This window comes from Zeugodacus cucurbitae, chromosome 2 (assembly GCF_028554725.1).
Source record: "Zeugodacus cucurbitae isolate PBARC_wt_2022May chromosome 2, idZeuCucr1.2, whole genome shotgun sequence".
NCBI classification, from domain to species: domain Eukaryota; kingdom Metazoa; phylum Arthropoda; class Insecta; order Diptera; family Tephritidae; genus Zeugodacus; species Zeugodacus cucurbitae.
The window spans coordinates 46477954-46491056 of NC_071667.1; the positions used below are offsets into that span (position 1 = coordinate 46477954).

The 13103-nt window shown below is 36.9% G+C and overlaps 1 protein-coding gene and 1 long non-coding RNA gene across 4 annotated transcripts in view; both read left to right on the plus strand.

Moving 5' to 3' along the window:
* LOC105212375 (uncharacterized) overlaps window positions 1–13103 on the plus strand; it is a 97797-nt gene that overhangs the window by 48493 nt on the left and 36201 nt on the right. The window contains exon 1 of one of the 3 annotated variants that reach the window (XM_054226099.1): window positions 12174–12904. The exons of 1 other annotated variant lie outside the window; for it this stretch is intronic. In XM_054226099.1, the coding sequence (XP_054082074.1) occupies window positions 12865–12904 (40 nt within the window). In that variant the 5' untranslated portion in view covers window positions 12174–12864. Of the gene's footprint in view, window positions 1–12173; window positions 12905–13103 lie in introns of those variants that run through there. One more of the 3 variants, XM_054226098.1, reaches the window with a different exon arrangement.
* On the plus strand, window positions 1744–8245 carry LOC128920000 (uncharacterized). The gene is made up of 3 exons (XR_008470115.1): window positions 1744–5188; window positions 5396–5584; window positions 5873–8245. It is a non-coding gene; the product is annotated as an uncharacterized LOC128920000 (long non-coding RNA).

Consider the following 13103-nt stretch of genomic DNA (forward strand, 5'->3'; position numbering starts at 1 on the left):
AAAACTCTTTTATTTGAAATATTAATGGTGTATTTGACACCTCTGGCAGGTAGTAAAATTCGTAATTTCACACTTTGCTAACGGCGCTCCTTCCCTGCTTCACTACTTTATATGGCACACCATTATTCCTTGCTTTTCACTGCAGATGCGCCGGCGGATAACCAATGCTACCAATTGAGAAGATTTTTGTCTCTACTCTCCTCATTTCGTTTAAGTATTCATTGGCCGATGTGACAAATACATATATACGCAGATACATGCGTGTTCATTTGTATGACTTCTGAATGTTAACATCAGTTTTGGCATTTCCTTAAAGAGCAGAATTCGGAATTCCTATTGTTGTTGCAACGTTTATTTTGATGTTTTCCACTTCGTACATATTATGCACACATGGAGGCGTATTCGCATATGTGGAGTGTTCTTATATGTGAGGTCACCAATGTGTAGATATTTACGCTAATATATCTGTACTAAATAAGAATTAGACTAAAATTAACTCACAGTAACATTGAAGTAATGATTATTGCTTACGATTTGCAATGATATACTTTTTTACTGATCTTACAAACTTTTATTTACTTTTCACTAATCTCTCAAAAATCTTTCTGATATTTTCTTTTCACTTTGGCATGTGTCTCATCTGGTCATTCTTTAAGTCGTTCAAGTTTTAAGTACCACAGTGTTTTTCTTTTGTGCATTGTCCTGTTTTAACAAATTCCTGTCCCGCCTTCTTGTCGCCTTTCAAGCGGTTCTGCCTGCTCGCCCTGTTGTTGTTTTAGGGGCTGACACATTTCCGTATTCGAAATGTAAAAAAAGTGTTAAAAACATCCGCTACTTAAGGGAATAGCAATTTTAGGATTAATTACGAATTGTAAAATATTGAGAACAGAAAAAGGAACGTAACTTCAAACATGTACAGTACTGAAATATCCCAGTTTAGTAACTTCGAGTCACTGATGGCCTGAATCTGCAAATTGTTGCTTTTGAAATGGGAGAGGGTTTTAAAAAAAATTGTTGTTGTGGTAACGGCTGAAAATATTCCGCAAATATTTGTCAAGGTATACTACCCAGTTGACAATCCTTGTCTGTATGAAAATCCGCAAACCATCAGGTTACATAGTTCTAGGAAAATCTATCGACCACACCAGTCATTCTAAAATATGTCACTATGAACGAATCCGAGTAGAGCTAGACTACTCGAACGCAGACAATTCATATTTTTATTACTTTTATGTGATTTAACAGTAAATACTTAATGCGCTGAGTATATCAGAACTTATTAATATTTCTGGTACTAAACCTTAGCTAGGAAAGGTCTTTTCAAAGTGCTTAAAGGTAAAAGAGATTTGCGACAAGGATTACTGCATATAAACAAAACTAATACCACTATTTTGTTTGGCGACCAATGAGTGTATACATAGTACAAATTTCAGATAACTACTCCAGTCTATACAATACTTTGCGAGAAGGAGCGATTCCTTTTTTGAGAACCGCTCTCTACTTGAGGTTTGGATTGCTTCCATTTTAGGAAGGTTTGGTAATCCATGTTTTAGGCGCTTGACTTCATTTTCATCAACTGGGGTGCCAGCTGCCTGACCTTTGATATCTTTCCCGGTACAAAGACTGCCCTCTGGAATTTCTTTTTTTGGGATTCCTTCCCTTTTTACACTAGTTGTTTCCTTTAGCTACCAATGCACTTCGATTGGTGCTCATTTTAGCTTTGGAGGTGGACGTCTGGTCTCTTTACTGGAGGTGAAGTGGTTGTCCTCATCGGATTCCGATATATCATAGTTGTTCCTGTAATCGTAGCATTAGTCGTCGAATTATTCATTGTTGTTGTATCTAGTTCATTCATGTTTTGGTCCCACGATTAAGCTGGAGCCGGTATGCGTAGAAAAGGAGTTTTAATACCTCAGACCTCGCCCGGGCATCGGAGGGGGCCGTTTGCGATTATTGAGCCATAAGCACGGGATCTCAACACCTTGGTGTTGGTGCGGGTGTCCTCACACTTCCACTATAGGAGATGGGCGTAAAACCAAGGGTCATACCATTACTATATTACCATTGAGGGAATAATGAGTTGTGCCTCTTGCTACTTAAGAGAAGTGTATGTTCTCATTTGGGATGCGCTCATTACTATTACTTAAATCCCTTCGCGCGTTAAAGCGACCAACGTTGAATAATTCTATGGAACTTATATTGATATTTGAAGATATGAGCTGGCTTGATTATTTCAAAGTGTAATTCACGAATCTTGGAAAAAATATATCTATTCTGATTATTTATTGTATAGCGAGAATAATTTCCTGAACAAAGTGATTGTCATAAGACCATATATCATTTTTTGAATATTTTAATGTCAATACTGTCAATCTCATTTCATTTCCATTTAACTTTTAATCATAAACCCTGCTGAATTGCATTTAGTAGGAAAATACTATAAAAAATCAAAATATCTGTCAAAATGACTGACTGAAGTGGGAGGTCTACCTGACAACCACAAGTGCCACAGGCGACATAAACTATTCATGTTATTGCGGAAGTTTTACGATTTTCCAACGAAAATCACACACGAAACGACATCGTAAAAAGAGAAAATAAAAATTCGAAAGACAATATCAAATACTCATCAGCATTTCAGTATTCAGAGATTCAATTATGAATATTTAATTTCATAATCTAATTAACATAAGCGCGTAAACACCTGTATAACTATAAGGCAATAAAAATATTCTTCACTTTCCTTGAGTTGCTTTTGGCCAACACAACGCATACTTCCAGGCGTCTCAGGGGCGAAAACATCAGCGCATTAATATGGAACTCTGTGGCATTTAGGTGTGCTGCTGAAGGGTTATCGCTACAGCCAAAGTCAGCTAATATTTTCATATTTTCCATACAAGTTTTATTTTTATTTTATATGTGGGTTTTTATTAGGCTCCCCTATCCACTACTTTTCTTCATTTCCACACTCGATTTCAATGAGTTTGAGTAAATAAATAGTTGAAGAGATCACTCATCCATTTTAATGCCACAAGCACTTATACATTTATTTAGAGAAGTCTATATGTATGTGCTTATATATGTATACAGTGAAACTTCGATAAGTCGTAACCTCGATAAGCGAAAAACCTTGATATATCATAGTATTTCTTCGGTCCCTAGAAAAATTCGCGAAAAATGCATGTATTTTGGTCCCTTTGATAACTCGTATTTTTATTGAGACAAAAATTGAAAAATGTGTATCAAAAGCCTCTACAAATCGTATTTTTTTCACAAAAAACCGTACGTGACGAAAACATAGTACGTTTTTTAACCGTTATTATTTTACAGTTACGCTTATTCATAAGTTTTGCTTTGTTTTCTACAACTAGCGTAGATTACTATCAATTAGGACTCGTAAGTGCAAAATATTGCCAATTAAAAAAAAAAGAAATTATTCTTGCCGTAAAAAATGGTGAAAAACAAGTAGAAATTGCGAAAAGGTTCGGTATTGCGCCATCTACTATCACATCAATTTTGAAAAAAAGTGATCTGTATTTGGGTTTGCCCTCAAACACCAAACGTAAGCGCCAAAAATTACCAGAATACCCGGAATTAGAAAAGAGAGTACTCACTTGGTTTTTGCAATGCCAAGAATCTAATACTATTCCAGTTGGAGGACATTTACTAAAAGAAAAAGCAAAGGTGTATGCCGCAAAATTGGGCTTAACACAATTCAACGCAAGTAATGGCTGGTTGGACAATTTCAAGAAGAGAAATAATGTAAGTTTCAAAAAAGTTTGCGGTGAAAACGCGGCCGTTGATGATGAAGTGTGCGTTCAATGGAGAGAAAACATTCAAAAGTTAATAGAGAATTATGAGCCCAAGAATATTTTCAACGCGGATGAAACGGGTCTTTTTTACAAGTGTCTTCCAGATCGCACTTTGTCTTTAAAAGGCCAAAGTTGTCATGGTGGCAAATTGAGCAAGGATCGTCTTACTCTGTTGCTTGCTGCAAATATGGATGGGTCAGAAAAATTTAAACCATTAATGATTGGTAAATCCATGAAACCAAGATGCTTTAAAAATATCAAAACGTTCCCTATGCTTTATCGTGCAAATTCAAAGTCATGGATGACACGTAATTTATTTCTTGAATGGCTACAATTGGTGAACCTTTGAGCAATGTGCAGACAGAATTTCTCCCACCTAACACCACTTCAGTTTTGCAACCACTCGACAAAGGCATAATCAAAAGTTTCAAAACATTGTACCGTAAAGAAGTTGTTGTTAAACTGCTTGAAAGCATCGAGGAAAAAAAGGATTATTCCATTTCAATTTATGATGCAATGAATATTACTCATAAAGCCTGGACAAATATCAGTAAATCGACTATTAAAAACTGTTTTCGAGCTTGCGGTTTTGTTAAGGATCAAAATGTAGTCGTATTCAGGGAAGATGTACTTCACATAGCAGAGTGGGCTCGTGTTCCACAAAATGCAGAAACACGTGTAAACTTTGATGACTACATTCATTCATTCACCAACTCATCAGGTGATTACTGGAAGCCTTAATGATGATGAAATTCTGGGTTTCGAAAACATCGACGATAAAAACGATGAAACATTTGAAATTCCCTCACTTTCCACAAAGGTTGCGAAAGCTTCAATTGAAAATTTGTGTCTTTTTTCATGGCATCAAATATTGAAGACAGTATTTTTAATGATATTGTAAACATTGATAATGCCATAGATAAAATACGCCAAAATAATGTCCGTCAAAAACATATCACGGATTTCTTTTAAAATGAACACTTTTCTTAATTTTTTTGCACAATTTTTCAAAATACATACATACATATATTGATTGAATAACATTTGCACTTTATATTTTAAAATTTAAATATGTACAATCATTTCTTGTTTTTTATGTAAAATTGAAAAAATAAATAAAAAAAAACTCTATAATTCGTATATTCTGTATGTTGCCTCTATAAGTTGTATAACTTGATAACTTGAAAAACTCCATAACTCGTATTTAAATTGTGGTCCCTTGCAAATACGAGTTATCGAAGTTTCACTGTATATATCTGGTAGCACAGTAGCGCGCATTCGCCGCTTAGTCCAGCTGTTCAATGCAGATCGAAAGCAAATCAAATCGATTTCAATCAAATCAAATTGAAGCTGAATAGGCGAATTAGTAAACAATGGTAAGAATTGCTCGCGAGTACTCCAGCAATGCATTTCTGAAGACACATAAGTCCATCGCTATTTTTGCTGGCGCTATTGCCGATGTATTATCAGTGTTGCATGCAACAAATGTTGCAAGCGAACTGCGACGGCAGCAACATAAACAGTGTTTGTAGGAATCAAATTAAAAAAGCGCATTTACATGAGTGTAAATATGTATGTTTCAGCGTATATGAACTATGCGAGTGCAAATACAGCTATTGGTCAGCATAATGCTTCGACTATTATATGCTATTAACACTAGCAGTCCCAGCGACTCATCGCCGCATGGATCATTCATCGATCGTTTGATTGTCAGAACGGCGAATTGTGCTTGTGCACATACATTAGTATATATATGTGTGAATATTATATATGTATGTATAAGAATAGGTATATAACCATGTATGTGAGTACTTTCGAATGTGTGTATGTTTTTATATAAAGCCTAAAGTATACGCATTGCAATCACTAATGCAAAGCGTCCTCTTCCTGTTGTTTTCTTGCACATTGGAACAGACAACCATACAAATATACATATGTATACGTACATACACATATAGAAAAAAAATATTGCATTTATAATAAGAAAAAATATACTTCATTCATTTATTGTCGTATTTTTTCCGTATGGACGCTTGCACGTGATCATCACAATATTGCAGTTGTAGTTGTTGTGGCTTAGCGGCCGTTAACTCAGCTAAGGGTCACATGGAGTAGAAGTCAAAACAATAAAGGGGCGCCAAGAAGGGACTCACTGTTGGGGCACGGTGACGTGAGGCAAATACATAATGTACCATATTGTATAAAATATTCAAAATAAATAAAAGAAAGTATTATATAAATATAAGAAAATCAAATTGAAAAATGTATACAATTCATTTTATGTATATCCTTTTCCATTATGTTCGCTTTTACTCGCAGTATATTGTTGCTTGCTGGAAATTTTTACGGAACACCTTGGAACACTTTTGCACATTTGGGAAGTTTAACTCCACTTAAATGCATTCTTAAATATCGAAAAGTTCTTACAGACCTTGAGTTGCCATAAGCCATATGCTTTCTTCTCATTGTTATTCCTACCATCTTGAACGGCGCTCAAGTTGTTTCGAAGTCCTTATAAATTCTAGATCTGTAGGTTTTCAGAGCGAATCTGCTTCCTAGTTAAAGCCTTATTTAGAATCAAGATTAATTAAAAGTAGCATCATGTACATAGGTTCGATGACACACACCCCTTTCGTATTAACCTGTCAACAGTGCACGGAAGTACCACAACAATAAACTGCAGCACTAGAACTCTCTTCAAAATGTTATTAACCAACCATGTAGCGAGTAGCACTCAAAGGGTTGCCAATAGCCACCCCCAAAGTGTGGCTGCGCTTCAAAAACATGAGTGTTTACAGATTTATGACTTCAACTTCATGTTACCAAAACGGAGTAATAACAATAAAGCCCGCGCCCATGTGGTATGCAACACTTGCAGCACCTAGTGCAGCCGAAGTGTAAAGATAGCCATAATTGTGTTTTGCATTCTGCGCTACAAAAATAATTTGATATAAAAAGTGCAGACGAGGTTACTCGGCACGTACCACTCAAATGGAAAATGCTCACTCTCTTTCCATCGTTAGGCATTCCAACACATCACAATATCGCCGTCAAGATCGCTTAAAGACACTGCAACTACATTCGAATACTGCACCGACGAGCATTTAGCTTGTCCACTTGCAACAAAGTCACAACTTCTCTTCTTACCGCAGCCCACTGCAAGAACATCCAACGATCGTCCACACGGCCACAGAATGTCGAGTGGCAGACAGTAGCGAGTGAATATGATGTGAACACCCTCGACTCCTCGCATATTCTACTTAAGTGCATATGGAAGTGTAAGTATCTGCTCTCACTCTTAATGTACTCCCTCGCAGCCAAATGTGCAATTTCCCTGACTGTTTTTCCAATTTTACGACGTAGCCTGGTCGCCAGCTACATTTTCCTCCTTCACAGGCCGATCGTCTCTGGTTCCCAACTGTCATAGTCCATGTGCTTGGCTGTCTTCATTGCCACACGATCATGGCCATGCGGTCCTATGCACAGCAGTTGGCCACTTCACTTTGCGTTTTTTTATTCTTTTTCTTTGAGTGTGTGCTCGTATTGCCTTTGTTGTTGTCGTTCTTGAAACAAAAGCAATTTCGTATATGCATTCTTCTAGTTGTTGCGAATTTGCGATTCCCTGAAACACATTAGCAGAGAGATTCCTCATGCCTCCGCACATATGGTATGTTTGTGGTATTATTTTCTGCTCCTCCACAGTCAATAACTGTGAACTGCCGTTTTGGCTAATAAAGTTTAACAAGACTGGAATGTAAACAATGACTTTCTCCGTAATACCTTAAGTCTTCTGAAGGAAAATTAAAATTATTTGTAGTATCTACTCGATGTCATATCTTAAGCGAATTTAGTTGAATGCTGTGTTTTGAAGTATTTGTGTGAGTGAAGTCACATTTTCCGAATGCTGTTAACATCACCTCAAAGTCATATTTATAAATGCAGTATTAGTCTCAGCTGCAAACAAACTTACATACAAATATGAAGCCCCATTAAAAAGTGGGTGCTTAGCATATTTTCTACTCCGAAATACCTCCTCAAGTTCCAAATTTTCAACTTTGTTGTAATAACATGATTAAGGGAGACATGATTCATTTTAGGAGCGCATGCTAAAACTACCTTATTGGATCTATAAAGTAACACTACTTAGGAAGGTATAAAGGACCTCAGAAATGCTTAAAAAACTAAAACTAATAAAACAAGTAAGGAAGGGCTAAGTTCGGGTGTAACCGAACATTTTATACTCTCGCAATTTATTTATTTAACTTTATTTATATTATATAATACACAATTTGACCCACATATTCGTCATATATATTGTATAAAGTCCATTGAAAGTTGGAAACCATAATATTAGATTAGAAGCACCGAGGTCCTCGGGTTCGATATATGGGGCCTTAAAAACCTATGGTCCGATTTCGGCGATTTTTAGAATGGGGCTGTCACACTATTAACATAGTATTTGTGCAAAGTTCTGCACCGATATCGTCACTAGTGCTTACTTTATATATTGTAAAGTAAACGATTCAGATTGTCTTCAAAGTTCTGGTATATAGAAAGTAGACGTGATTGTGAAGCGATTTAATCTATTTTCACAACATATCATTGGGATGTAAGAAAACTATTACAAACCAAGTTTCATTGAAATCGGTCGAGTAGTTCCTGAGATATGGTTTTTGACCCATAAGTGGGCGATACCACGCCCATTTTCCATTTTGTAAAAAAATCTCAGTGCAGCTTCCTTCTGCCATTTCTTATGTAAAATTTGGTGTTTCTGTCGTTTTTCGTTAGGGAGTTAACCCACTTTTAGTAATTTTCAACCTAACCTTTGTATGGGGGGTGGGCGTGGTTATTATCCGATTTCTTTCAATTTTGGACTGTATAAGGAAATGGCTAAAAGAAATGACTGCAGAAAGTTTGGCTTATATAGCTTTATTGGTTTGCGAGTTATATACAAAAAACCTATTTGGGGGCGGGGTCACGCCCACTTTTCCAAAAAAATTACATACAAATGTGCCCTTCCTAATGGGATCCTATGTTCCAAATTTCATTTTCATAACTTTATTTATGGCTTAGTTATGACACTGTATAGGTTTTCGGTTTCCAGCATTTTGTGGGCGTGGCAGTGGACCGATTTTGCCCATTTTCGAAAGCAACCTCCTCAGGGTGCCAAGGAACATGTGTTCCAAGTTTCATTAAGATATCTTAATTTTTACTCAAGTTATCGCTTGCACGGACAGACGGACAGACGGACGGACAGACATCCGGATTTCAAATCTACTCGTCATCCTGATCATTTATGTATATATAACCCCATATCTAACTCTTATATTTCTTGGTGACACAAACAACCGTTAGGTGAACAAAACTATTATACTCTGTGCTCTCGATCAGGGTGACGAGTAAAGTTCAAATCCGGATGTCTGTCTGTCCGTCCGTCCGTCTGTCCGTCTGTCCGTCCGTGCAAGCTGTAACTTGAGTAAAAATTGAGATATCTTAATGAAACTTGGAACACGTGTTCCTTGGCACCATAAGAAGTTCGAAGATGGGCGGAATCGGACCACTGCCACGCCCACAAACACATAAAGAGCTATAACTAAGCCATAAATAAAGTTATGAAAATAAAATTTGGAACATAGGATTCAATTTGGGAGGAGCACAAATAGGTTTTTTGTATACATTTTTGTATTTTTTTGGAAAAGTGGGTGTGACCCCGCCTCCAAAAAAGGTTTTTTGTATATATCTTGCAAATCAATAAAGCTATATAAACCAAACTTTCTGCAGTCGTTTCTTTTAGCCATTTCCTTATACAGTCCAAAAATGAAAGAAATCGGATAATAACCACGCCCACCTCCCATACAAAGGTTAGGTGGAAAATGACTAAAAGTGCGTTAACTCACTAACGAGAAACGTCAGAAACACCAAATTTTACATAAGAAATGGCAGAAGGAAGCTGCACTGAGATTTTTTTACAAAATGGAAAATGAGCGTGGTGTCGCCCACTCATGGGTCAAAAACCATATCTCAAGAACTACTCGACCGATTTGAATGAAATTCGGTATATAATATTTTCTTGACCCCCTGATGACACTGGTGGCGAAATCGGTTCACAACTACGCCTACTTCCCACATAACTCAATTTTGAATCCTTCTGATTCGTTCACTTTATAATGTATACATAAGGAACCGATAAAGATAGCGAAATAAAACTTTACACAGATACTGTACTTGAGCTGTGACATCACTTGTGGAAAAATTGTCAAAATCGAACCATGACTTTTTAAGGCCCCTGATATCAAACATGACGAACTCAGTGCCTAAGGGTAATTTTTCACAGAAAATATAGGTGAATCTCTAAATAAATTGCGAGAGTATAAAATGTTCGGTTGCACCCGAACTTAGCCTTTCCTTTCTTGTTTTTTTTGCATATGTACATAAGTTAAAATATGTATTCTGCAATTTTTGGCTGAATATATTATATATTATTTGCTTGATTGTTTCAGTCGAAAGAGAATCTAATCTTTTTATCCTCATCGGTTTCTATAGCGCTAGAAGTCATATTAGTTGGGTCTGAATTCGGTTCAACAATATCATCATTTGTTATACATAAATCTGGCTGTGCAAATCTCATGGTCCACCTCAATATTATATATAACAGTAACACTTGAGAAGATATTTGTATTACTATTCCTCATCATAATTCGAAATCTGTTTCCATCAATTTTGATCGTCGTCAATGTTTTAATGTTTTGTATAAAAATTAAAGGTATTTTATCTTCATCGTCCCAAGCGGATTTGGTCAAATCTATATTTTCGGAAGTAGTTTGCTATTGTTTGCCTCCTGACATCTGTTACCCATGCCTTTGTTATATGATTTATGCAATCCATAAGTGTAATATGTTTTGTTCGCCTCCATACGATCTGGGACTTCCAAAACAAAATGGTTCACGACGTTGCCACATATTTTAAATTTTCAACTAAGTACAAATTAAAGAAAAAAATAATTGATTTAATATTTTTATCGATAGTGTGTTTTACGGAGGATTGAGGAGTGAAAAAAGAGTCCAGTGAAAAAAAATGCAGACTATATTTTAATAGTGTTTTAGAATATACACCAAAAACGGATATTTGCATATTGTGATCTAAAATCATTTCACCAGACTTTCAAATAAATCCCAAATAAAATAAAACATAAAGTAATATATGAAAAGCAAACTAAAGTATGTACATATATCCAAAATTGTCTATTCAAACAATTCCCACACCACAAAATCGGGAAACCTATGCTTAAACAAAAAATATGTTAAGGAATATAATCTATGTTGAGAGTTAATGTTTAAATAATCTAATCAGCAATGCAGCGAGCATCAGGAGTTAACACAAAAGCGCGTTTGCCTGCGCAGGCGCATGTGACACGCAAATCAAAACACACGGTTCTACAAAAGTTGTCTACACACTACTACAACAAAAGGCAAAAAACGAGGTGTAGGTGTATCAACCTAAGTATGTTTACCATCATTTGCACACTCGAGCGGGCTAATCAGTTATGCACACGGTGAAGTTATCAATGAAAAACATCGGACGACACTGCGGAAAATCTTGAGTGGACACAAACAAAACACGAACACACACACACATACATACGATATATTTACATATGTAGCAGGTATCGCTGCTCTCGGCACTCGACTAAAGTAAACGCAGGAAGGAGCCAAGGCACATGGACGCAAACACACACATACAAGGGTGCTGAACAATGCAAACACTTTGGAAAATTGTGCGTCTGTGACGTTGCGCCGAGTTTTCCACCAACACAACCCAAGAAGACACACACACTCGCAATCAAGTGCGCCGTCGGACACTGACTGCGCGGCGCTGCTATGCTCGACTCGGGCCGTCTAAGTGGGTGCAATATGTTTGCCAGACGAGCATTTGTGCGAGCCCAGTGATCTCGCATGTTCCGCATTGAGTGAGCGAGTAGCGAGTGCGTATGCGATCGAGCGAGAGGGACACGCCGATATAATACATGCCTGCTTGTTGTTGTTACTCTGTGATTTCCATCGTTAAGCGAGCCATGCGCCAGTACAAACGTATAAGGAATCACAGAGTTGTTTCTATTGTTGTTGTTGCCGCCGAAGAATTGAAACGCGCTCGCGGAGTAGCAACACAAGAAGTCAGCAAAGCATACACATTACAAAAACATGGGGGATTCACAGTACGAGCAGGCATTGTACGAGTACGCGGCAGCAACATATTTATTTGTGCGTAGCTGCAGAAAACTAATGCCGACCGCGCTGCCTTGGCTCAAGTGGCAACAGCGCGCCGTCAATATACGCGTCTGCAGAATTGAAGTTTTCGAATTTGTTTATTCCGTTTCGGGATGTCAGTGCAGTAGCATGCACCAGCGCAATCAACGACGACAACCAATTCAAATAATTCACTTTATACTCGCATAATAACTCAGTTATGTTGTACTCGTACGAAGTTTCTGTGCATTCGTTTACAACCGTTCAATTGGCGATCGTCGGCCACATCGTAAGCCACACTCACACTCTCCACAGTGCATAATCATATTCAAAGTGAAGATTTTACGAAGTGCAATCGCAAATGTACTTTTATTAATAATATTGTTGTTGTTGTGTAAAACAACAACCAGTTTGTTTACATGTTTGTTGTTAACGAGTGGCAAAAGCGCGCGCTCCTCCGAAAGCCATAAATTACAACAAAAGTTGTGAAGTTTACTTACGGTGCATAAACAAAGCCAAAAAAGCGTGTATCGAAACCGTTACACCAATTCGAATTCAAAACTAAAACCACAAATAGTTGTTTCAAATGATTTTCAGCCTTATTGAGTGAAGTGAAAAGTGTTGGAAGTGTTTATACAAGGAACGTATCGAAGAACGCAATGTGTGTCAAAGCCAAAAGTGTATTTTTAGTGCCAGTTTAAAAAATACGAGCGAAATCAATGCCAGTGGCAAAACAATAATAAAACTTACATTTTACAACTTTATTTGGATTATAATTTGTGAAAGCTGTGGAAGCACAATTCGGCAAAATGTTTATCGCTTTGGATCAAACCAACGCTTTTTTCTCAGGTAAAATAGCACTTGAGCCGTTAGACAAAATGTTAAACAGTAAAACCTGTAGTTTGGACACTCGCTCAAATTGGACAAAATGTTCTGAACCAACATAAAATAATACAAAATATCCATTCAGTCACTGCTTAATTTGGACACTGTCTATCTTGGAAGTTGAACAAGATTTGTCTCAATTTTTAAACATCAAGCTTTAAAA